Source organism: Tyto alba, unplaced genomic scaffold (genome assembly GCF_018691265.1).
Source record: "Tyto alba isolate M040663 unplaced genomic scaffold, T.alba_DEE_v4.0 Super-Scaffold_40, whole genome shotgun sequence".
NCBI classification, from domain to species: domain Eukaryota; kingdom Metazoa; phylum Chordata; class Aves; order Strigiformes; family Tytonidae; genus Tyto; species Tyto alba.
In genome coordinates, this window is record NW_024881316.1 from 35,306,808 (window position 1) to 35,332,261 (window position 25,454).

At 41.7% G+C, this 25,454-nt stretch overlaps 1 protein-coding gene across 2 annotated transcripts; it reads right to left on the reverse strand.

The window, feature by feature from the left end:
• Positions 1-1,228: 1,228 nt before the first annotated feature.
• E2F6 (E2F transcription factor 6) lies at positions 1,229-12,267 on the reverse strand. 2 transcript variants are annotated; one of them, XM_033004552.2, is made up of 7 exons: positions 11,860-12,267; positions 8,743-8,797; positions 6,975-7,185; positions 6,493-6,651; positions 5,332-5,446; positions 2,696-2,843; positions 1,229-1,961 (listed from the first exon to the last, which is right to left on the reverse strand). In XM_033004552.2, exons 1-7 carry the CDS (start codon positions 11,923-11,925, stop codon positions 1,924-1,926), a joined length of 792 nt encoding a protein of 263 aa, XP_032860443.2. In that variant the 5' UTR covers positions 11,926-12,267; the 3' UTR covers positions 1,229-1,923. The 2 variants fall into 2 exon arrangements, with proteins under 2 accessions (XP_032860443.2, XP_032860442.2); XM_033004551.2 differs by having other exon boundaries at positions 6,969-7,185; positions 11,860-12,265.
• Between the last annotated feature and the right edge of the window lie 13,187 nt (positions 12,268-25,454).

The following is a 25,454-nucleotide window of genomic DNA, read 5'->3' on the forward strand; positions in this document are numbered from 1 at the left end:
TCTGGAAATTTCCACACGTTTCACCGCAAACATTATCCTGAGTTGTTGAACCAGTGTAGGGGGATCAATATTTCTCTTAGGCACAGACCTCTCGCCCCACCAAAACAGAACAGCAATGCAAAAATTCAAATAGCAAGTTTGCCATCTGGAAAGAAACCAGCCGCAGAAGGAAAAGGACAGCCTTTCTGTGTAAAGAAGCGGACTTATTAATTTTAACCCGCAACCCCAGCTTCATTGGAGGGGTACCTTCCCCACTTTTACTGTGATCTACGCATGAAACTTGCCTTTCACTTTGCTTTTATTTAACAGCTCAGCCGGCAGTTTGCATTTTATAGAGATGCAGAAAAAATAGTATCCAACACCAAAGTCCTATATTCTCGAGCTAGAAGTTGGTAGCACGAATACAAGAAGTCAAGATTATTTTCTGACAGAAGCTTGCACTCGGTGTATTTCCCAATTTGCATAGTATACTACTACGCAGGTTGCAGAACTAGTGAACCTTCTAGCAAACTGGATTAACTCTCAATCTGTATTTAGGTATATTTCAGTGTCAACCGCCATACCTTACCTGTATTTATTAGTACAATATAGGGCATTTCATTTCATAGCATCTGTCTAAACTAGCTGTAGAATTGCCTGTTAAAACGTTCAGAGGTTTATTAGCTTTGTTGTTTTCACCTGTGAGTAGATGGATAGTTGTTGATACTGTGTGATTGGGAAAATTAGGAGTCCAAGTTCTGATTAAAAACAAACCAACCAACCAAACAACCCCACCCCATAAACTACAAAATATACTTTTCAGTACTGGAGTGAAATGAACCTAAGTATGGTATTTGTATGGTGACAGTTAATTCACTTGGAAAACCCAGTGTCAAAATGCTGAAGCTTCATTTTACAGATGCTAAAGATGGGTGAATGAATACAAATGTAGTTCTGAAGTATTTTACATATCTTTGCAAGCTAAAGCCACAAGGAGATCATGGTACTAGGTTAAAGCTATGCTAAACTCTAGAAACTGGAAGGAACTGATTTAAGTAGTTATTGACAATAATGTTCCTTCTGAAAATTGCTACAGTATTGTAGCATCACAAGAATCTGATCTAACTGCTGGCACCACAGGTAACAGATTTAGAATTTTCACATCAATTTTAAAGTTTGCAGTTACCCAATGAATTCCAACAAAGACAACCAAACATGTTTCATTAGACTGACCGATTAGACTATTTAATATTTTTACAAGCTTATTTTATTTCTTTGCTGTACAAAGGCAGAAATGCAAACCATCTCAATAAATCTACATCAGTAACTACTTAGACATGATACAGATATATACAAAAAGCCCAATTATTTAAGTTCAGTGTTGATACCACAGTTGATGCAGAGCTGCATGCAAACAATGCAAACAGCATCTACACAGTGTAAGGCATATCTCTTAGTATTTACATTTTGTTCCTTGTAGTAAAGTCTTTTGATACACCAGTTCTTTGTTACACTCTTTATCTGACAATCCTGCTTAGTAGTAGTGCAGCCTCAGAACTGAAAAGTGCATTTATTATATACATTCTCATAAGGATTGTGGATCGTTCCAGAAAGTTTTCAAATCTTCATTTTTAGAAGTAATTAATTGCCTATGTTTTCTGTCAAATAAAATTATTTCATAAGCTAAAAATACCATTTTCCCAAAGCTCTGCAGATCACATGCAATTATGAAAACAAAGCTCCTAAAAGCAATGTTGTCTTTTGACTTGGGAAGATAAGCAATCCTGTGAAAGCACTCAACCAACCCACTGCTGCTTTAAATTTAAAACACTTTGGAACTTTTCAGGTTAGTAAGTTTGCAGATCCAAGTGGCTTTGGAAAAGCTCTATAACACGGATATTTACATTTTGTATTAGATTTCTGAGTTGTAATTAATCTGTCATCTCAGGTGGTTGGGTTTTTTTCTTCCCCTGGAGATCTCACTTTGAAAGAAAAGTAAAAAAAAGAACACAATCACTGTCATTGTAGGAAATACAATTTTAAGCTATCTTGCAAGTAAAATAAAGTAAAAAAAAAATGCCTAAGATTCAAAAGTCAACTCTTCCCCTCAACTGTAAGGCACCACTGCTAAAAATAATTCATCTTTTGTGTTCTGAGCTACTGCAATTCCCGCCACGTTTATTTTTAAACCACAACATCCTGCAGCATCAGGGCTCCTGAGAGACTATAACGCAGCCAATCTTGGTTTAGGAGATTGAAATACTACATCCCCTCTTCTGTCTACCCTCCCTCAGACAGGGCAGTAATGAGCAAGAGCAGCGCACCCTCTTGTTTGAAGCAGCACCTTCACTCTCACGACAGCTCTTTCAGCTGAGCTGCTGGAGTCTGCAGCAAGGCAGCTGAGAGCTGCCACACATTGTTCCATCCGCAGAGGGCAGCTCCGGCAGGAAACCAGTAACGAGCAAAGGAAGGAAAGGGTCAGGAACAAGAGTGCCTCGCTGTGCGTGCACGTGCTCGACTCTCTGACCTCCTGCTGTTGTGAGGTAACACAACAGCATAGACTTCTCTTTCAGGCGTTTCCTATACTCCCACACATCTTGGCCCACATACCATGCCCTGAAAATTGTACAGTACTGTTTTCAACTTTATCAGAATAGTATGACTGCCATTAAAAGAAATATTACATGGGGGTAAAAATGTAAGTGGAAGACACTACCTTCATCAGGAGGAACTGACGGCTCAGTTTCAGAAGTGACAGCATCCATATCTTCAAAAGTTTTGGCACCTGGCTTCTCTTGTTCCACCTCACATAGATACACATCAATGGGTCCTTTTGTGCTCTTCACATGTACTTCTATGCAATCCTATAAAACAGTGACTTGCATATAAACCAAAGAACACACCTTACACATCCGTTATCTGGTTTTGCACATATTTTAAAGCAAACAGATCGAGAACAGAACAAATACAGGAATGACATAACTATTTGAAATTGTGCTACTAGTTTTACATAAATTATGACTATTACATAGATTTGTAAGCCAATTATTAAGCACCATTAAGATAACAAGGTTTCATTTTTAATGAACATGAATTTAACAAATCCTGGTTTAGTTGTTTTACTGACCTTTGGATATATGACCAAGATACGTTTAGGAGGAGTAACAAAATTTAAAGGTTGACAAGTCAATGCCATGGATCAGAAAACAAATCAAGAGCACAGAGCAGCTTTAGTAATATGGCAAAGCAAGTAAATCATGTTACTTTTAATACTTTCCTTCAGTGGACATCACATTGCAAGGCACAAACCAAATCAAATTTAATGGACAACAGAGAGAGAATATTCTGTTCTCTCTACAATACAGCTTTTAAAATGCTGCTTTCTTTTGCTTCAGGAAGGCTCTGAAATCTTATCTTTTTCATCTCCACAGCTTTTTACCAGTGAAACCACTGGAGATCTAATGCAATGGATCTGAGTCTTCTGGTTCTATTGATTCTTATCACCTTTTCCTACGATACCACCTTTCTGTGCAAACAGCAAGGCAAAATTGATGGCTACACAATTAAGAACATTATAAAAATTGGGCATGCAGAAGGAAAACAGAATTAAAGTTCCATTTGTTATCTTAACCTTATTTCCCCCCTCTCACAGCACTACTTTAACCAGTGGGTTCCCAGCCTATAGGCCCCAATGCAGGTACAGTGTGACTGGGTGCCGAGGGAAAGCTATGGCTCTTCTGTATGACCTGAGTGGGAAGATGCAAGTTGTATCATGAGGTGAGGACAGGGCACAGCCTCCCGTCTCCCTGAAAAATCCATTCTGACATGATTTACTAGAGTGCCAAAATGTTTTCTTTTGTCAAACATACTGTGCATTTCATACTTTAATATTATAACAATAGTTGTCTACTCATTAAGCAGTAAGGAAGCATTTACATGCTGTTAATATCATTATCAAATTATTCTTACTGCTCTGTCTGGTTGGATTTACAATTTTTGTAGATTTTCATATACAAACTGGGCTGGGTTTGTGTAGCAGGGTTTTTGGTCGCAGGGGAGGGGGCTACAGAGGTGGTCCCTTATGAGAAGCCTCTCAAAGCTCCCCCCAGCTCCAAGTCGCACCCGCCTTAGCCCAGGGCCAAGCCACTCAGTGACTGTGGCTGCGCCTCTGTGATAACCTATTTGAGAAGGGGAACCTGGGAGGGGGTTGGGACTTGTGAAGAGGAGTTATGAGGACACCTGTGCAAACACCAAGATCTGGGGAAGGAGGGGGGAGGGAGGCACACTAGAGCAAAGACCCCTCTGTCCTGTGCTGAGACAGCAGGGCCGCCCCCCCCCCCACCCCTGGCCACCCAGGGAGGTCCCCAGTGGAGCAGATGCTGACCTGTGGCCTCTGGAGGAGCCCACACCAGGACAGGCAACTGCACCCAAAGGAGGCTGGGACTCTGAGGGGAGAAGCAGGCCCTGCTGTTGTAGTTTGGTGCTGGGAAGACTGCAACACGTGGGAATGTCCCATGCTGGGGCAGCTTGGGAACAGCCGCATCCTGTGGGGAGGACTCACTGCTGAGAAGGTTCATGGAGGGCTGTCTGCAGTGAGCGGGGAGCCACGTGGAGCAAGGGAGGAATGTGCAGCGCTCCCCCCACCTCCCGAGGAGGAAGAAGCAGCAAACTGACTGTAACCCCCATCCCCTGCACCGCTGGGGGAGGAGACAGAGAAATCAGGATCAAAGCTGAGCCCAGGAAGAAGGGTGGGGGGAAAGGTGGTTTTTGGATGTGGTGTCCCTTTTTCCCATCCCACCCTGGGTGTTAAGTGTTGGTTTTGTTAGTATCTGAATTAAAGTGACGTTCTGTTTCTTCCCCTAACAAGCCTGTCTTTTGGCCATGACCTCCTGTCCTTATCTCAATTCTGGAGCCTTTTGCTTCATTTTCTCCTTCCCAGCACTGGGGTGGAAGGAGTGAAAGGCTGTGTGGTGCTTAGTTGCCCTCTGGGCTCAAACCAAGACAAGGCATTAACAGTTCTTCGAGAGTCCCATTATCCTAGTAAATTATCAAACAAACTGATAGTGGAAATAAGTAACATTTATGACAGCTGTTCCATTCTCTCTAGTAAACCCAAACAACTAAAGCTTAGACATGTTCCTTGTTTAGTAATTTAGGTAAACAGAAAAATACTGCAAATAAGTTTCTTAGACTATCATCCCTACAGCATTGTTTAGTGGAACACAAGAACAATGAAGTACCAATATCTGCTGTACATGACAAAAAAAAAATGGAAGTCAATTACTGATTGCAGCTGCAAAAGTCAAAACTGTGAACTTTTTTCCCCTTAAGAGTGAAACGTATAAAACTTACTTCTTTAGGAACTGGTATTTCCAGTTTGGTTTCCTCTGGAGCTTTGATTGCAATCACAATCTGTTCTTGAAATGCTTGGATGCTACGGATATCTTGATATGTTACATAAGCTAGTGTATACATTGGTCAAGGATTCTGTAAAATAATTTGCTAATGGGCAGAAGCAAAGAGTATGATGTTAAGATATGTTGATGCAGAACACCAACTTAAGGAAAGTGGTAAATAGTTTAGCTGAGGTTGCTTTAACACTAGCTTTGTAAAATTAAGTATTAGCTAACAAGTGAAAAACCTTTTTTCTTTATTTCTATGAAGGAAGATGCTTTTAAAAAATAGATATTGAACTTTAAAAACCAAACACATCTGACAAGCAGTTTCCACAGATGCTGTCAAAAGTCTACAAAGCAGAGGGAATACTGCCCTTGAGAAACTACTTCTTTGTTTTGCAATAATTATTTACGTAAATAATTTCCTGTAAAGCTGTAGAATTATTTTCTTAATCAGAAGAGGCAAGGTGCAATGAAAAGTTTTTTTGATACCATATAGAAAACGGGCACATTTCATTTGAGCACAGACCTTAACATTCTGCCAGACAAGGGAGCTAAGTAGTGTTTTATTGTAACTAAAAGCCAAAATCCAACGTTTATGTCATATTAAAAGAAATCCCTTTTCTATTATCAAAACCCATCTGAAAGACAAGACTGCATTGGAACCCCTCTCAAGAGACACAACAGTATTAGGATACAACCAACGTACCATTATATCTTCCTGGCAACACGCCACTGGGACTCTCTTTTGGGTCCTCTTTCTCATCTCAATCTCACTGGCAGGCCAAGACCTGCCCCTGAGACAACTTTACTCTATAATGGAGAGGACAAGGTGATGGTCAGGCTGCTAAGACTATTGCCCCACTTCCATTCTTCTGCAGTAGAAAGGTCAGACAAGTAGCACTGCCCTGAGAACAGGCTAGATTATGCATGATACTGCAAAGCAGGGCACATGACCAGTATACATGAATATAAAAAAAACAAAAAGCTTCCTATTATAAAACTTATTATCAAGTATTACTGCGTATCTGTGGTATCAGCCTACACTTATTACCAGAAACCTCAGTACTCGCACCCAAAACCACATGTTAAAGTAATGCCAGATTTAAAAGGATATTTTGCATTTTCTTTGTCATCTGTTAGTTCAAATAACTGATGAGCACAATCCTTGATTAATTCATCCAGAGCTTCTTCCATGGCTGACAAGTCAGAAAGCTCATCTTTAATGTTTTGATGCTCTGGTGCTTTTCCAACAACTTGGTCAAGATTGGATCCTCTAGAAGAATATGAAAGTTGTCTAGTATGTTTATTTACATAAGAGCCTGTTTATTGAACACAAAGTATACTAATAGAAAACAACCAGGAACTCTGGCATCCTTGACTCTGCTGAAATATGCTTCATTGTGCTTCTGCACTTGATACTTGTTAATACAGTAAGCAATTCAGACAGCCTAAGGATACAGAAGAACTTAAAATATTTTCACCTATTAAAAGTAATTCAGTATGCTTAAGCACATTCTCAAAGTTATAAACATTACTCAACATTGTTGGGTTTTATTGTTTCAGAAATTAGAAGTTTCAAAGCCAACTCACACCCACTGGATAAGATTCTTAGATCTTTTCTGAATTAAGTGGATTCCATCCAACACATTGGTGATGTCATACACTCTTCGTTTTCGTACTCCAAGTGTTGTTGCTACCTCATTTAAATCAAGGACACCATCTGGAGCTGTTTTGACAAGATCCATGAATTTTCGGGTCAAGTAGACCAAAGATGCATCAAATCGAGGCTTTCTGACCTTTACAGTTCCTGTAAAGTTTTGATAGAATATTTAGGGTAAATTACTACACGAATATGAAGTACTCCTTAAAAACCCAATAGTGATGAAGTAAACATGAAGATAAAGTCTGAAAGCACTGCAGTTCTTAATGCTGACATTGCAATGGCACCATATAACGTCTATTAACTACATATACCTTCATTTGTTTGCAATGATTGCATCTAAATAGCAAGCACATATCTTCATGCTTTCAACGTTCAGGACTTCAGACTGCTAGTATGGATATTAATAGTTGTGTAACTATGTTCTATAGGACATGAGCTCACACTACTGAATGAATACCAGTGAAACCTTCAGTTAACTATAAATAGTGTCAGGACACTGCCAGAGAACTGCAGCTCTATCATCTGCTCCATGACACCACTGAAGTGTTTTTTCACACACTTTTGGCCCACATTAACCACTAGATCTCCCAAATAACATTCAGCCATGGTTCAGGAGTTAGCTTGATTTCAGGGACTGTTCCAGCCTGGACATGACCAATCTGTTCTGGAGTATGAGAACTTAATATATCAAACAACTCTGTGTGTACTATTTGGTCTCGGGGCAAAAGAACTGGTCATGACATTGTTTAATTTACTAATATAACAAAGATCTACAGATACCAGGACACCACGGGTTTAAGAGAGATCCCTGTGCTATGCATATCCATTACCAGCATATTTGCAGAAACAGCATAAAAGTTACCAATGAACAGGTTGTTTAACTTTAGATTGTTATTTATGAATGCATAAAGCATAAAAGAACATGTATTTTCAAGGCACAAAAGAAGACACAGTACACATGCACTCAACTAATCCTAGAGTCAATGAAAGACTATGAAAACCTGCTGCTACTTGCCTTTTTTCCTGCAAAGCAAACCAGGTATTTCCTATGTGATCAAACTGTGTCACTGAGCAATATTCCAGTCTAATGCTTCAAGAAAATGTGTGTGCATGCACATGGGTACATGTATATGGAAACTTTCCTAGAAAAAACTCTCATCCAATCTTCAGTATTTTTCCCAGGATGAATGAGACATGCACTTTTACTCATAGTATATCACACCAATTCCATGGCTACAAGATTGTGCACTCTTTAATATGACATGACAGGTTCAACAACTCAGTTTTGGACTGTGTTACTGTGAGATGTGCAAGACTATGACTGGTTAGAAAAAAACAAAACAAAACAAAACAACAAACACACAACATAAATTCACTCAAGCTTGTATTTATATTTTTTAATGCCAGCTGAAAACAAACATTTGCCAGCATGATGTTCCAGTCTTCTCTAACTCACTTTTCCCGTATGTTATTTTCTTTTTTTGCAGTGGAAAGGTATACTTGGAGCAGATTTAAATAGGAAAAACTATTAAGAATGTGTTGTTTCATATATGTTATTTCATTTTGTGTGCAGCATTCCTCCAGATCTGCCTGTATTAGATACACAACAATTTCACATTTGTTTACAGCATCTACTCAGCATTGTACAAAAGCATGAAATACTTCAAGAATAATCTTCACACATGGAACACAGCAACTTACTTCTCACAAACTGTACATCATCATCCACATTCAGGTTGATCACTGGTGGTGGTGGCTGGGAAAAAAACAAAAAATAACTGACTTAAAATGCTATCTAGACAGGAAGCTTCTTCAGACGAAATCCCCAAATCAACTCTAGATGCTACAGCCGTCGGAGTGCTGACAATTCAACAGATGTTACTGGATAGAAGGGATACGTGCTCATTAAATTCCTGTCAGAATTTTCAGCCCTTATCTCAGCACATCTCCCTGTTTTGAAAGCAGGAAACACCACTGAACTCCCTAATGCTCAGGCAATGGTCACAACAAGTATAAACTCTACAGATACAAGCTTCAGCTGTTCCATGTAACAGCTCACATACAGAAGATACACTGCTACTATACAGCATTACAATTATATATTACCATGCAAGACAGGCAACAGAGTCTGTTCTGGTCAAGAAGCTGACAGGATGAGACTAAGCAGGTACTTCATTCCACCCTTCACCCCAATTTAAGGAAAGGAGTATTTTCAAATTGAGACCCATTCCAGTTGTAAGAGACCTGAGAAGGTCTCTGGTCCAACCTCCAACTCCAAACAGGACCAGTCATTACACCAGAGCAGCTTACTCAGGGTTTTATCCAACTGGGTCTTGAATATTTCAAGGGACGAAGGCTACACCTCTCTAGGCATCCCATTCCACTGCTTGCCTGTCCTCACAGTAAAAAAAGTTTCACTTTATATCAAGTTGCAATCCCTCTTGTCTCTTTTGTTTCAATTTGTGGTTATTCCCTTTCAGCCTCCCATCATGCATGGCTGCGAAGTGTCTGGCACCAGCTTCTTGTTAACTTCCTTGCAAGTACTGAAGGGCTGCTCTGGCTTCACAAGCTCCCTCAGCAGTTTATCAACAGCCTTCCTGCACTGGCAGGCCTAAAATGGACACAGCATTCCAGGAGCAGCCTAATACGTGCCAAATAAAGAAGAAGAATCACTTCCCTCAATTTGCTGGCTATGCTCCTGCTATCACAGCCTCATATGCCAGGGCACAATGCTGGTGCACATTTAGCACACTGTCCATCAGAATCCCCTGGTCCTTTCAGCAGGGTGGTCCCCCAGCCAGTACCACTGCAGGGTACAGGACTTCACACATGAATTTTCAGCTTCCTTGGTTGAAATTTATGAGGTGTCTGATGACCCATTCCTCCAGCCCATGCCTAGCTGTCTATGGCACCTTGAACACCCATAAACATCACGAGGTTGCATCTTAGGTCTTCCTCCTACCAACATGACAGGTCCCAGGACAGACCCTTAGGAACGCCACTTGTAATCCACTTTTGGATAAAGTATGAACCACTAACCACTCCTCCTCGAGCCTGACGATCCAGTCAGGGTCATTTTTACTCAACTAGTGGTTTATAATCTGGAACATCCTAACTGAAAGAGGAGGATGCTGCAGGAGATTGTTTCAAAAGTCCTGCTAAAGCTAATGTAGATGACATCCAAGGCTTTGAATCTACAGAACCAGTCATTTCATCACCAAAGGTAATCAGGTTGCAAGTATAGTCGTGTTGGCTATTCCCAATCACCTTCTCCTTCATGTGCCCAGAAATAGTTCCCAAGAGAACTTGTTTCATGGTTTTCCAAGAGAATAAAGTGAGTCTGACTAACCTGTAGCTGACCACCACAACCTCTCAAAGATCATGACAGCAACCTCCCAATGATGTCAGCCAGCCCTCTCAGGATATACCCCAAGTGGGTCCTATGGACTCACTTTGGGTTGAGATTTCTCAAGACATTCCTAATTTGACACTTTTCCATTGCTGTTTGTTCTTCTCCTTGAATCCTGTCTCTTAGATGCAAAGCCTGGAGGACATCAGTTCTGAAGACTCATGCAAGAAGGCCAAGTACTTCTGCCTTATCTGTGTCCATTATTCCTAAATCACCTGCCCCATTTAGCAACAGTTTCACACCAACCCCATCCCCAGGGCCCCTTTATTGCTAATATAGCAGTAAAATGTTCTTCTTGTCACCCTTGACATTCCTTGCTAGTTTCAACTCTAGAACTTTGGCTTTCCTAGCATCATACCTAAATAAAAAAACACTGTCTGGACATCCTTCTCCTTCATAGCCTGCCCTTGCTTCCAACTCCTCCACAAGCTCTTTTTGCCCTACCCAGAGTGCAGGCATAGATGTGCCCATTCCTCAACATATTTACTTGTTGTCATGAGTCTCAGGATAGAACATCCCTGCCTTTACAGGCCTCCTCCAACTTTCAAAGTTGCCTCCTCTAAAATTTCAGCTACCTGTTGCCTGAGTAAGGTGGAGTCCCAAAGGCTGAATAAGCTGGAGCCCAGGTTCTGTACCCTGCTACTGGCCTTCCTCACTACACTCAAGGTCTCGAGCTCCACTGTTCCATGGCCATTACAGCTAAGGTTGATAATAATTACCACATCCCTGACCTTCCTATTTATGAGAAGCAGATTCAGGAAAGAATCACCTCTGGTTGGCTCACCTAAACACCTACATAAAGAAGCTGTGCTCAACAGCCTTTGTTTCTTACAAATCATCTCCAATAATATTTCTAATTACCACTGTAAAAACTCAGGCAAACTTTTTCATGGCTTTAAGGCAATACTACCAAGTAACATTTAGTCCACCAGTCAACGTTAATAGACATTTTTAAGCAGTTGCAGAGAATTTAAAGTAGGCCTGGTTTTTGTTAGCTACCTCATAACATTACTAAAAGTAACGGTGGAAGCTGTACATAAGATCAGCTGAACGTAACAGATGTTCAGAGGACAGTTGTAGTCTTTCTTAAACATAGCTACAACCTACTTAAGTCGATTAAGAGTCTATAGGTAACACAGCTAAGAAAATCATCCCTTTGCACTAACATCACTGCATTTTCCTTTCCCGGGCAGCCCGCTAAACAGCGACGAGGGAGGGAAGCATCACGACGCCCCTTTCGTGCACCGCTCTGGCCAGGCCGGCCGCACCTTTCCAAGCCCGGGATCTCCCGCCGGACATGCGAGAGGAAGGACTTTAGGGAATCTCCTTAAAACCTCCCGCCGCGGCTGGAGCGAAGTGCTGCAGCCAAGGTCCGTCCCGCCCTTTCCCCTCCCCCGCCCGGCGCGTACCTTGCTCACACGCAGCGTGTCCGGCAGCAGCGGCCTCAGACGCTCCCACTTGGCGGGGCTGGCCATGCTCCGTCCTCCGGCCACGGCCTAGCGCGGCGGGAGCCCCTTCCCTCCCTGAGGCGAGGCGGCGGCGGCGAAGCGCGCTCCTCAGAGGCCTTCGCGCCGACCCTACGAGCCCATGTCGGAAGAAGGCGCCGCCATCCCCACCCCACCTCCGGGAGGAGGGGGCGGCAGGAGCCCTCCCGCCCTCACCGCAGTCCGCGATGGCCGCCCCCCCGCCCCGCGGACGGTTGGGCGGGAGAGCGGAACCCCCGGACCGGCCCGTGCGCACGCGCACGCGCGCGCACCCCCCCGCTTCCCGCCAGAGCCGCGGCGCGAGCGACGGCGACGAACCTGCCGCTTCCCTTACCCAGCGGCCCCCGCGGCGCCGCCCCGCCCCCGCCGCGCGGCAGACCCGCCTGTCCTGTCCGTCTGTCCGTCCCCTCAGCGCCGCGGGCGATCGTTCCCCCCACCCCTGAACGCCCGCGGGGAAGGAGAGCTCTCCGGATATCGGCCCCGACCGGCGTTTCCAGCGCTCCCATCACCCTCCCGGGCAAGGACTGCCTCGCTCCCTTCCTCCTGGCCGCCGGCGAGGGGAGCGCCCCGGGCGCTGCAGCGGCTGAAAACGAGGGAGCTCTCACGGCTTCGGTTACTGCAAGGAGGGAGGGTTTTCCTCCTTCTCTGTACAGCGTGAGCGAGGAGAGAGCGCCCTGCCCGAGCACCATCGTGTACATAGGTGTGAGAAGAATCAGTGTTGCTTTCTTGACAAATAATATGCTGCTGTTACAACGTGCTGGTATAAGAAAGCCAGAGCTGTGTATGCCACTCACTTGAGGGGACAGGGATTGCATGCCCATGTCAAAAATAAATTAATTACGAGGTGTGTGGGCAAAGGGCTAGGTATGTTCCTCTAGGGCCAGACCGGAGCCAACCCACGTGGCTTAGTCCGAACTAAGCCACTTACCTCCCAGCAGGAGGTCCCAGATCCATTCCCAAATCCCAGTTCCATTGCTCCTGCCTTTTCTTCCACACTTCTGATCATCTTCCCTAAACACTGTTTTATGGCCTTGCTCATTTGTCAGCATCAGCAGTAATCTCAAAATTTCCAATGTAGTAGGTAACCTGCTTGTCAGACAAAAATATTAGTTTAAAACACAACTCGTTAGATAGCTGAACTGTTGATTGATTGCCCTTTGTGGTGTAAGGGAAGGAAAGAGTGTTGTTTTCGGAAGGAAAGAGTGTTGTTTTTGGAAGGAAAGAGTGTTGTTTTTGCAGAACAAGTCTGATAAAGGAGGAGCGATTCACAGCTAGCCTGTGGCCAGAAGGTAAGCGGTCCTGAGATACAGAATCACGACTTTACAACCAGTAAGGTTATAAAGTAGATATGTTTATTCAGCGCTGGGCACGCAGGGGATGACTCCACCACAGACATGCGCCACCTGGAGCCAAAAGGGGCTCCCTTTTATTGTATAAAACATTACATATTCATCTACTCTAATACATATGCATCACTACTCCGAGGATAGGGGGGGGAATATTACAATTAGTTCTGAGAAATCATTAACATATCCCCCCATCCCCCTCCCGTCACACTTGCACAGTGCTCCCTGGTGGTCGTGGGCAGGGGTCTTCAGATGAAGGCTTGTAGTCTTCTTCACTGTGTTCACTAGTTGACCCTTGCTTCTGTGCAGACTCAGTCCTGTAGTCACATACACCTTGTCCTTCAAGTCTGGGCTAATTTGCAGCTCCTTTGTCTTTATGGCTCAGTGGTTTTAGTTCCTCTCTCATCTCAAGTACAAGAGATACCAGAGATGGCCCATCCTCAGTTATTTTGTTAATTGCCCTCAGGTCCTGTACAACCCGGTAAGATCCATCTGGTTTCTTCACTGGAAGGATAGGGGTGTTAAAGGCAGATTCACATTCTTTCAGCAATCCCTGTTAGAAAAATTTTTCAATAATGGGCTGAATACCTTCCTGATCCTCCTGCTTCTGAGGATATTGTTTTATTCTTACTGGCCTTTGTCCCTCTTTCAGTTTTACTATGACTGGTTCAGCATTTTTAGCTTGTCCTGGTATGTCTGTTGCCCATACTGCTGGGTATACTTGGTCAGTAATATCCTCACTGATCTTTCCTTCGATTGGAAGTTCTGTCAGAAGTAAGCTCATTATTTGTATATATTGTTGATCATTTACCTCCAGAGTAACTTCCCCATTCTTAAACTCAATTTTGGCCTCCAATTGTTCCAGGAGGTCTCTTCCCGAAAGGGCTTTGGGTGACTCTGGTAAATATAGGAATTTATGAGCACTCATTTGTTTTCCCAATTACTATTTTAGCAGTTTACAAAAATAGGCTTTCTCAGCTTGGCCAGTAGCTCCCTTTACCATAATATACTCTTCTCCTAGGGGCATTAAAGCTTGGTTAAGAATGGAATAGGTTGCTTCTGTATCCACTAAAAATTCCCCTTCCCTTTGTTCTTTCCCTAGTTTTATATAACCAGTGGATCCAGTGGGGTGGAATCCCCAGGTCCCCATCAATCTTCACCCATCAGTGCCACTACTTTCTTCCTCTGACTACCCTGCTTCAGCTTCGGGCAGTCGGCCTTCCGGTGCCCTCTTTCTTTGCAAAATGCACACTGATCCCTATCCAGGAACCCCTTCTTGAATTTCCTTTCCCTCGCTTCACTTACCACTGCCACCACTTTCCTCTGTCCCTTATTATATTCCTCCTCTCTGTTGCTAAGCACTCTCCAGGCTTCATCCAGTATTATTTACAAGTTCACTATAAACTTAAATTGCCTGGTCACACTTAGTCACCGAAACTCTTAGAGCCCTCTTCCAATTTTCTAAGTCCGTGCTAGAAAAGGGCACTTTTATTTGCATGGTTCCCCCATCCGGACTGACTGCTTCCCTAAGGGGCACCTGGAGAATTGTCTGAGCCCGCTTCCCCCAAGTGTGGGAAGACACCGGGCTGCCCAGGGGAGAGCAGGTAGGAGTATGGTCCAAGTCTGAGTCTTGTTCTTGTTCTCTTGGCCTTGGAAAAGGCGGCGGCCCTGGAGAGGGTGACCATTGTGGGGGGGCTTATATAGGTCTGTCAGGTCAGAAGCTGATTCTTGGCATGCCTTCCCAATTTTTGTACACTTCTGGCCAATACTACATGCTGAGCAACACCACCTCAGTTTCCCTTTTAATCCCCTATTGTTTTCTCGTTCTGAAGCGAGTACCAGGGGATCTTGTGGTGGGATTAAACTGCAGTCCCTTTGCCAATCAGGATGATTTCGGAGAGTAAAGAACATGTCTGCATGTGATACCTCATGCCATTTTCCTTCTCTTCTTAAAACCAACATTAATTGTAGAAGGGTGTTATAGTCTAGGGTCCCATTTAGTGGCCATCTGGCTTCATTTTCCAATTTATAAAGTGGCCACCACCGATTGCAGTATTTGGTAAGGGTATTTTTATTTTCTGTGCCCCTAGACCCAGCAATGTCTTTCCATGTGCTAATGTACATCCTAAGGGGGTTTTCTTTAAGACTTCTTTGTCTTGGGTATTTCCTGTTTTCGTTCCCACTTTTAATCCTCAAACCTTAAGTAATTTTAAAAAAGGAAAAAAAGCAATTATCTGCACCTTATTGATTCTTTATATTTTCCAAATTCCCACAATAAACTCTTTTGAGCTGACCTGAATGTTTAATTCTATCCCAGTCAGATCAAATTCTCCCACATTTGTTACACCAAAAATCGTCCCTGAATTTTATTCAAGCATCATACCTGCAGTTAAAACATTCAAAACCAAAAATTGTGTTACACAAAATGTCCCAGTGTATGGGGCACCAGGAATGAACTATAGGTTCAATTATTACTATTTTCCAAGTTGTCATTCGCTTTGTTCGAATCCGGCCGCTCTCCTCGTGGAGAACACGGAACCACGGATCAGAACTCTGCACTCGCTCCGCAGCTGTGCTGCGTCTCACTCATGTCTTGCAGGCACGCAGGCACGCAGTCACACAAAGGGCCCGTCACACTTCTCACTTACACCACAAAATGTATCAAATTTAAAACAACAGCCAAGTTTGTGTGTAACATAAATCATAAACCATTAAACCTTTGCCACAAGTATAAAGCCAGTTAATGTAAATCAACACACACTCTACAGTACCAGATGTAAAAACTTTTAGAACTTAATGTTCGGTACCGAATGTAAAAACTTTACGAGCTTGTAACAAATATCATGAATTACAACAGATGACATTAACAATATCTATCCTGTTTGCATTAATTATCACTCCATTGGATCCCTTCAGCAGCTGCAGATGTTATTTTATATATATATCGATATCGATTTAGAGGCTCCACTTACCCTTCTCCTGCTTCTTATACAATCATTAGCAGGTCTGTCCTAGCTCCCAAATTGGGATGCAGCAGTAACCTCACATTTGCTTGATCTACCAGAAGATCACTAGTGGCCATGCTATCGGTCAGCAAATCCCACCAATACCAACAAGGTACCCCCCAGATGGGGACTATGCTGTATGCCAGACGTCTCTGTGCGATTTACCAGCAGCCCCAGCCACGCATACATCTTACTGGCCCCAAATGCTGAACATGCCGTTTGTCCGCAGTGATAGATGGTCGTTGTCTGCTCCCGCACTGAGCGTCCGGGGAGCGGAGGTCCTCCGAGAAGGACTTGGGGCGCGCCTAGGATGTCCGCCCCTCAGCCGATCCTGCAGCCAAGCAGAGCACATCCCATCTGGGGTGCTGAAATGAGGCACAGGATCACGACTTTACAACCAGTAAGGTTATAAAGTAGATATGTTTATTCAGCGCTGGGCACACGGGGGATGACTCCACCACAGACATGCGCCACCTGGAGCCAAAAGGGGCTCCCTTTTATTGTATAAAACATTACATATTCATCTACTCTAATACATATGCATCACTACTCCGAGGATAGGGGGGGAATATTACAATTAGTTCTGAGAAATCATTAACATATCCCCCCATCCCAAATTCCTCCCGTCACACTTGCGCAGTGCTCCCTGGTGGTCGTGGGCAGGGGTCTTCAGATGAAGGCTTGTAGTCTTCTTCACTGTGTTCACTAGTTGACCCTTGCTTCTGTGCAGACTCAGTCCTGTAGTCACATACACCTTGTCCTTCAAGTCTGGGCTAATTTGCAGCTCCTTTGTCTTTATGGCTCAGTGGTTTTAGTTCCTCTCTTATCTCAAGTACAAGAGATACCAGAGATGGCTCATCCTGTCTTCCTTCCATTCAATCACAAGGGAGTTACCGCCCTTTGATATGGCCCATCAATGGCCCATCTTGTTCTTTCTCATTCCGTTGCAAAGGAGTTACCATCCTTTGATGGAGGCCATCTGGTGAGCATCCCCTGAAGGGAGGGGCTATGGGGTTAGTGTTTCCTCAGATCAGTCCTTTTGTTAACTGTGATGACTTGGAACTAGTTTTAGGTGGATGGAGGTACCAAAAGGCTTGGGGAACTTGAACTTTTGAACTTTTCATATTAGTACTCTTGCATGATGAGCTCATGCATATTAACTTCTCTGCCCTGGAGAGAAACAAGGTTCATTTCCATGAGCATGAGGTGTATGAACACGTACATGAAGAGGCGTGTCGGTAGGCAGTTCGGAAGTCTCTACACCCTGTAGTACTCAGCCAGTGAGGAATCAGGGGAGGGAACTTGTGGTCCGGAGACAGGGATATAAACCATCGCACAATGACTGTTAGGCGCATCCGCCTGGTGGGGTGCCCAGTCTTGCAAGAACATAATAAAAAGTGCTTCACAATGCATCCTGTCTGAGCCGTTGATAATTGGCAACTGAGCATTTCTTACAGTGGCAATTACTGTCCTCTATTGTACAACAGATAAGTCTGTCCTGGAGTTCTTTTGCTTAAAGTGTTTGTGATCTATTGTGCTTCCCCCAGCCACGCTTTTGGTGAAATTTCCAGTCACTTCCCCATCCTCAGGGCAAGTGCTCTGGAAAAATGTGAACTTCACTGGATGTCCTGTAGAACTGCCACTCTGATATGAGGCCATGAATGAGGCCAATTCAAAGCCATGAAGAACTTCATTCATCTTCTGATATGCCAGACTGGACAGGTCAAATAACACTATCCTCTTGAAAAAATACTTAGTTCATTTTATTTTACTGGCTGTTTCATATCCCTTCGGGTTAGACATTCATTTGGAGTAGATTATGTCACCACTGGTACCTCAGATCCCTTGATAGAGGATGGAGTTTTCTTCATAGTAACCAATTTTCAATCAATTGCTTGCATGGTAATAATTGTCCTTGTAGAGGTGTGTAGAACTAAGGTGGGTTGTTTTTATGCTCTAATCAATTTATAAGGAAAAAAGGGGGAAAAATATGTTGCAGCTCCTCATAGGCATGGTGATAGGAGACATGAAGCCTTGAGTTGTTCAGTTAAAGACATCATGCAAATGTTGCTTGTCATTATTCTATGGAGATCTTAGACTGCTGCAGATGCAAAAGGTTTTCCTGCCACAGAAGCAACACATCACTGAAATGCAAACCCACTCATTTTTGTATGGGCAACATGATCCTTGCTAACTACTCTGTGGTGATAAACATAGTCCCATAAGGAATGAATATTTCTCCCCCTTTGTTATACTCTTAACTGGAAGATGTAGTTTAGCATTGTAATCACAGATTGTGTAAACCCACTGAGATAAAGCAGGTTTTTTTTCCAGATGGAACAGCAAAATGGTTTGGAATAGATGTCTTGGGCTGCTATAGTTTGGGGTGATGTAAGGAATGTGCCATGCACTATAAAAAGCATTGAATAGGATTTTGATGATTGATGGGCAGTCAGATATTAGGAGGGAGGCTAATGACTCATAATTTGAGGATTAGGATAGATGAATTTCTGAATTAACCCATGTGGAAAACATTGCATCAACATTTAACTATTCTGTTGTTCTAGCCAGTCATAAGATCAAATCCTGTTGTTCCTATGCTTCTCTGTCCTTGGCTGCTGCTGAATCTAACTGAGCGAAGAAAAGCCCCACATGGATTCAGATTCAGAAAGATTTTTCTATACTTACATGAAAATTATAAAGCCTAATTATTCTTTTGAATGAAAACTAGATTTTGAAGGAACTGACTGGAGTATCAGGAGTTTTGGCTGTGGCATTCTGTTGATCAAAGAGTTTGATTCTAGTGTGTTATTATTTGCATTTTATAAAGCTGATAATTGAATTTATCCCACATTCTTTATTACTCTTGTAGATGAAAATGTAAATTATACCCCTTTTACTGTTATCTTATTGCATATCAAAATGGCTGTGTATTCTTTCTAATGTCTCCAGACATTAATCATACAGAACATGATTCTTAAAATGAAAGATTTGCCTATTTGAAACTGTTTTCTTCGAGTGCATTGATTCGTAATCTGCCACCAGGGGGCAGTAATTCCATTTCCTAAATCCGATCTTTTAACATTAATATATACTATAACACTGGTTTTATTAAATTTTTGGGGGGGACTATATGTGAAAGTCAAAACATAATTTTCTTAAAAATGTTTCACTTGTGTGACAATATTTTCCTCTGCACTACTTAGGCATGTAGATTTTACTTTTATTTTGAGCAGCTGAAATTAGACTGCTTTGTAAAAGTTTTTACTGGTGAACATCATGCAGCATTGTAATGGTGCAAGGTTTGGATTTCATGCAAAACAGGATTTTTTTTTTGTTTTTTTATAGTGCCATTGTAGTATTTAAAAATTTATTTTGAATGCTGTTTTCTATTCTTTCATTATTTTTTTTTTTACACTAATGGCCTATTAATATTTGTTGCCTATATATATAATCCCGAATTTGGGAATTATATCACCTGACAAGTACCTTTAGATCCTTATATGATATGTATTTATTTTATTTATGTACATAGCAGTTCCAACATAGTGCAGTTAAAGCCAAGGCCACTTTCTGTAAAAATCTGTACAATTCTGTATCAAATGCAATCTTCTCTTTAAAAATAATAATCTTGTATCTGGATCTTCCATTAGGTGCCCCTGTATTGTTGAAAAGATGAGACAGAGGAAATATCTTCCTTCAAAGGTACAAAAGTACAAAATCACGAAAGACAGAAATAGCCGTAAGTATCTGTTCAAACTACATAGAATCATCCATATTTTTCTATATTAATATGTCTGTATAAACTTCCTAGCCTCCCTAAGGTCCTATTAAAGTTCTCACCACTGTGTAACAATTAGGCATAAAGGTGTGGAACATTGCTGTGTAATTTTTTACACTGTAAAATGTAATGATTTAAGTCTGTTTCTGGTAATAGTACAGTCTTTCTTGATGTGCTCAGCTTAATCTCACTGAAAAAGTTTATTCCTGTATACATGGTGAATAGTTATCCATTAATTTAAGAAGGCAAATCTCTTATTTCTTCACTTTGACATATGAGTATGAGGAAGAACATGTCAGTTAATCAGATCTGAACAGCACAGTGCTAAACAGCATTCTCTTTTGTGATGTCCTGAATGGCACACCTGAAGTAAAATTAGAAGTCATGGCTGTGGTATGCTGGAGAGGTAAATTTTAGGACATATAAACTGAAGCTCCTACTTTTTGTACCTGTAATTCAGAAAGGGAATTACATAGATGGAAAAAATACCCTTAAGGTGACATTAAGGTTATGTAAATAGCAAGTGCTTGCTGCACATGAGAATTGGTATCTTTTATTGAAAAGGTTTGGTGAATATTGGTTTTGAAACTTGGCAGCAAGCCATCTCCCATCCGAGAGTCAGGGTTTCTAGGCAAAGGTCTTAACAGAGCTTGCTGGAAATTTTCATCTATGCTAAGGAATTTATAAACAGAAGATGTCTTCTGTTGCAAAAGAGCATTATATTTGTTATTTGTATGTTTTGAGTTGCAGAGGAGGTGCAAAATTACCTGATATATTTCATTTTGCCAGCTTTAAATGTACGGAAATGTTGAAGTACGTTCTCTTAAGATGGTTATTTTTGTATCTTGAGTTTCAAAGTATCTTTGAAGTTATTTTTACTTTAGGTGAAGATTTCCCCATTTCAGTTTTTGTATTTAAATTTTATTGTTTATTTTTATCTCATAATATGAAAAAGTGTTCTATAGCACCTACTTGCAAGAGCAAGATAAACTTGTGTGCACTGAGGCTTATCATCTGGCACATTCACTGATGGCAGGGTTGTCTCTAGGTGCATAAAAGTAATTCTAGCTTAACAGGGAAGTGTTTGGGCTGGCCACTGCCATCCTTTCTTCCCGTTTCTCCCTCTGCCTTATAGCAGTGAGAACATGAAATGGCTGAGAAATGTTTGGGCACCTGTTCTGTGCTGAGGGAAGAGTAGAGGAGAAAGAAATTCTGGGAAGGTAGATTACTTGTCACTGGGAGACATACTGTAGGAGGACACTGGAAAAGCAGAAGACACTGGGAAAACTCAGGTCGTCATTGCCATTTTGGAGGCATCTGCATTCCAACCACCCATGTTGTGCTTGTCCAGCCCCAGTGCTTCTGTGTTTGACACTGGGGACTAGCACCCCTCGTGAACAGGTCCCAGCCCTCCAGTGAAGTTGGATCACTTCCATCCCCAGAGCATCAAAGCTAAGCAGACTTTTCTACCTCTCTTGTCCTTCCCTTCCTCTCACTTTGCCACCACAAGCAAAATAGAAAGTAGCTATTACCACTGACAGAACAAACTAATTTGCCATTGTGGAATGGCAAAATTCAGTTTTGCCTGCAATACTGAGGAACCTTAGCATCACAGAATCATTTAGGTTGGAAAAGACCTTTAAGACCATTGAGTCCAACCCTTAACCTAACACTGCCAAGTCCCACTGAACCATTTCCCCAAGTGCTACGTGTTCACATCTTTTAAATACCTCCAGGGATGCTGACTCAAACACTTCCCTGGACAGCCTGTTCCAATGCCTGACAACCCTTTCAGTGAAGAAATTTTTTCTAATATCCAATCTAAACCACCCCTGGTGCAACCTGAGATCATTTTCTCTTGTTCTATCACTTGTTACTTGGGAGAAGAGACTGACACCCACCTTGCTACAACTTCCTTTCAGGTAGTTGTAGAGAATGATGAGGTTTCTCCCGAGCCTTCTTTTCTCCACCTTGAGGTGATTCTGATCAGTGATCCTGATCACATTCTAATAAATAATAACAAATTATTTGATTGGAAATGTCACGTTTATCTAATGCTAAACCCTATCAAAGCAAAAAAAAAAAAAAAAAAAACAACAAACCCACAAATGTGGAGAGGTATCTTCTTTATTGCACCAAATCATTGAATCATAGAATAGTTTGGGTTGGAAAGGACCTTAAAGATCATCTAGTCCAACCCCCCTGCAATGAGCAGGGACATCTTCAACTAGATCAGGTTGATCAGAGCCCCATCCAACCTGGCCCTGAATGTTTCCAGGGATGAGGCATCTCCCACTTCTCTGGGGATCCTGTGCCAGTGCCTCACCACCCTCACTATAAAAAATGTCTTCCTTATATCTAGTCTAAACTGGCCGTCTTTTAGTTTAAAACCATTACCCCTTGTCTTATTGCAACAGGCCCTACTAAAAAGTTTGTCCCCATCTTTCTTGTAAATCCCTGTTAAGTACTGTAAGCCTGCAATAAGGTCTCCCCAGAGCCTTCTCTTCTCCCAGCTCCCTCAGCCTGTCCTCACAGGAGAGGTGTTCCATCCCTCTGATCATTTTTGTGGCCCTCCTCTGGACCTACTCCAACAGGTCCATGTTTTTCCTGTGCTGGGGGCCCCAGAGCTGGACACAGCACTGCAGGTGGAATCTCAGGAGAGTGAAGTAGAGGGGCACAATCCCCTCTCTTGACATGCTGGTCATGCGGCTTTGGATGCAGCCCAGGACACAGTTGGCTTTCTGGGCTGTGAGCTCACATTGACGGGTCATGTCCAGTTTTTCCTCCAGCAGAACCCCAAGTTCTTCTCCACATGGCTGCTCTCATTATGGTAATGGTATTACTGTAATCCTATTCCTCTCATTTCACAATTAATAAAAAATAATCTGTTTTTCTGACTACATTTCTTGATCTAACAAAGATGATATCTCTGTAAGTTTGACTTTGTAGTCTGACAACGTCTTTGAACTTGACTCTGGAACAGGTGGAGTAATTTCTACTACTTCATTCTTCTGAGGTGACACAATTAGTTTCTTAGACGCATTCATTTATAGCTGTATTTAATGACCTTTCTCCAGGAATATTCAGACTGGCATGTTACCTAAGTAAAATGCAGGCATGTGCTTTGAGTTTTGGTTACCTTTACTGACATGCATGGGGATGCCTGTATTTTGGCCATGTAATAAGCATGCCATATGACTGAAAAGGCTTAAGGCATGTCGATTTTCTTATTGTTACAGTGAAATATTATGGTGATTATTGTTGTTGGGTTTTGGGGTTTTTTTTGGTTGTTTGTTTGGGTTTTTTAAATTTATTTTATTTTATTTTTAGAAGAGATTGGATAAGTATTCATCCTGCCCTAGAAAACAACTGCTTTTTGGTTATGAGTGCTATTCCAGATGAGGAGTGGGCAAAAATCTGTATGCTAGAAAGAGAGAGAAAGAAAAGGCTTTGGACCAAATTAATTGTTCTGGTAGGGTGGATCACTCTGTAGGCTGGATATTGAGTATCTGGGATTCATATGTTCAAAAGGAGTGATTTTGAAGAGGCAAGTTAAGGATTTTATGCAACATCTAGACATAAAAACTGGACAGGATTTCTTTCCTCTGATAATAACTAGAATGTTTTAAGTAGCTGTGAAGTGTCTTGCATGGTTTCTGTAAGGGTGTCAAAGATGACTTGGTTCCTAGCGTTTCAACATCAACTGCATTTTGTTGTAATTAGGGAAGTGGTGATTAAGCGGTGGTGAACTTCATTAGTTACTAAAAGCCTGATGCTTAGTGTCATTTATAGTTTGTGAACATGTCCAGTGCTAACTTCAGAATACATCATGCAGATTTTCTTAATTTCCAATAGATATTTCAGTTATGTGTAATTTAATTATTTCCTCATTTATGTAGCTACCATAATATTTCACTATTCACAGAAACCTACCCCCAAGCTACTCTTTCTTTATCGGTCAAGGATATACTGAATATTCAGTATTTTTCTTTTAAATGTTATTGCTTATATAATTTATATTACCTCAGGTAATGTTTGTAACATGAGTAACAGAGAATTTTCTTGCTCGTTTATTAAGAGGCTTAAGAAGACCAGAGGCCTGGTCAGATACAAATTAAAAAATAGGTGATAGGCACGTAAAATGATTATTTATGGTCACTAATGCAAAATAAATATTGACTCATATCAGAAAGTGAATTTTTCAAGGCAGACTTGCCTTTTGTTTGAACATTTTAATCACACTGCATATCTGTAAATTTTTAGAAAAAGCTTGTTTAGATTTTGCATAAAATGGGAGAACACTAAATCTTTGTGATTATAGATGGATTGAAATCATGCACAAAAAATGATGCCTGAGATGGAATGATCTGGCTCCTGGTTGATGTTAGATGTGTAAAGCAGGCACTTGGTCTGTTCATACAGAGAATGAGTCTTCTGGACTAGCTCAGAATTTCATGGCTGCCATGACAATCCTTGGGCTGTTTCACAGATCTGTACACACTGTTCAGAAACCTGTGTTTCTGCCAAAAATACAGTTCTGCTGTTTAAGTTGGACAGGCAATCACTGTCTTTTGCTTCTGGAGTTCATAGCATAGCTGTTCTAATGAAGCCAAGAACCTGCTTTGGTGATCTGTCATTGGAAGTTGAGAGGAACAGAGAGCTGTGAGGGAAAATACCATTTGCTAGTTTAGCTCCATTGAGAAGTTGGATACTTTTGATCTAACACCACACCAATGCCATTTATTACATCTTTGCAGTGGTATATGATTTACAGACAGCCTATGAAGAAGACACGGAGCCTGTTTGTAGTGTCTGAGGTAGAAGAGTTGTTCTAAATATGGCTGATGAAAATGCAGAGATATTTAAGGACGTTATGTTATGGCTACATCAAGGTATAATGAATAAAAATTCACTATGTGATTTTATCTTTAAATGTTATGTGATGTACTGTTTTAAAACATACAGCATCTTTATGAAACTTGGTTACCTCTGCAGAATTATTGCATTGATATTTCATGTATGAAGATTTTTCACCTCACTTTTCTAAGAAAATTGCTAGAAATGTGTTATATTAAAAGGACACAGGAGAGTACACAGAAAACTTTGCTTCTTAAGAATATATTTTACCAAAGTATGTTTTTTATATTCTGTCCATGACAATGGACAGTAGGAGCATCCAATTTCTGGAAGAGTTTAAGAAACAGAAGTGTAAAGTAGTGCCCTTTCTGGAATATCCATTTGTAATAAACACTTAGGAGAATTCCTGTCCTGCAGATATCCTGCATCCGAGCTTCCCACCGATGGACCAAACTCCATCTGTTCACCAGATTAATTTTTGATGCCTTTGATAGTTTTGAGTGCTGCTCCATTCTGCAGAAGTGAGTTCTA

What these genes read in the sequence shown, in the direction of transcription:
- E2F6 (XM_033004551.2), bottom strand. Translation starts at nt 11,925, where the DNA reads ATGGCCAGCCCCGCCAAGTGGGAGCGTCTGAGGCCGCTGCTGCCGGAC. An exon ending in TGATGTACAGTTTGTGAGAA is followed by an intron (nt 7,186 to 8,742) that starts GTAAGTTGCTGT and finishes AAAACTTTACAG; the next exon opens with GAACTGTAAAGGTCAGAAAG. An exon ending in AAGAATCTTATCCAGTGGGT is followed by an intron (nt 6,652 to 6,968) that starts GTGAGTTGGCTT and finishes ATATTCTTCTAG; the next exon opens with AGGATCCAATCTTGACCAAG.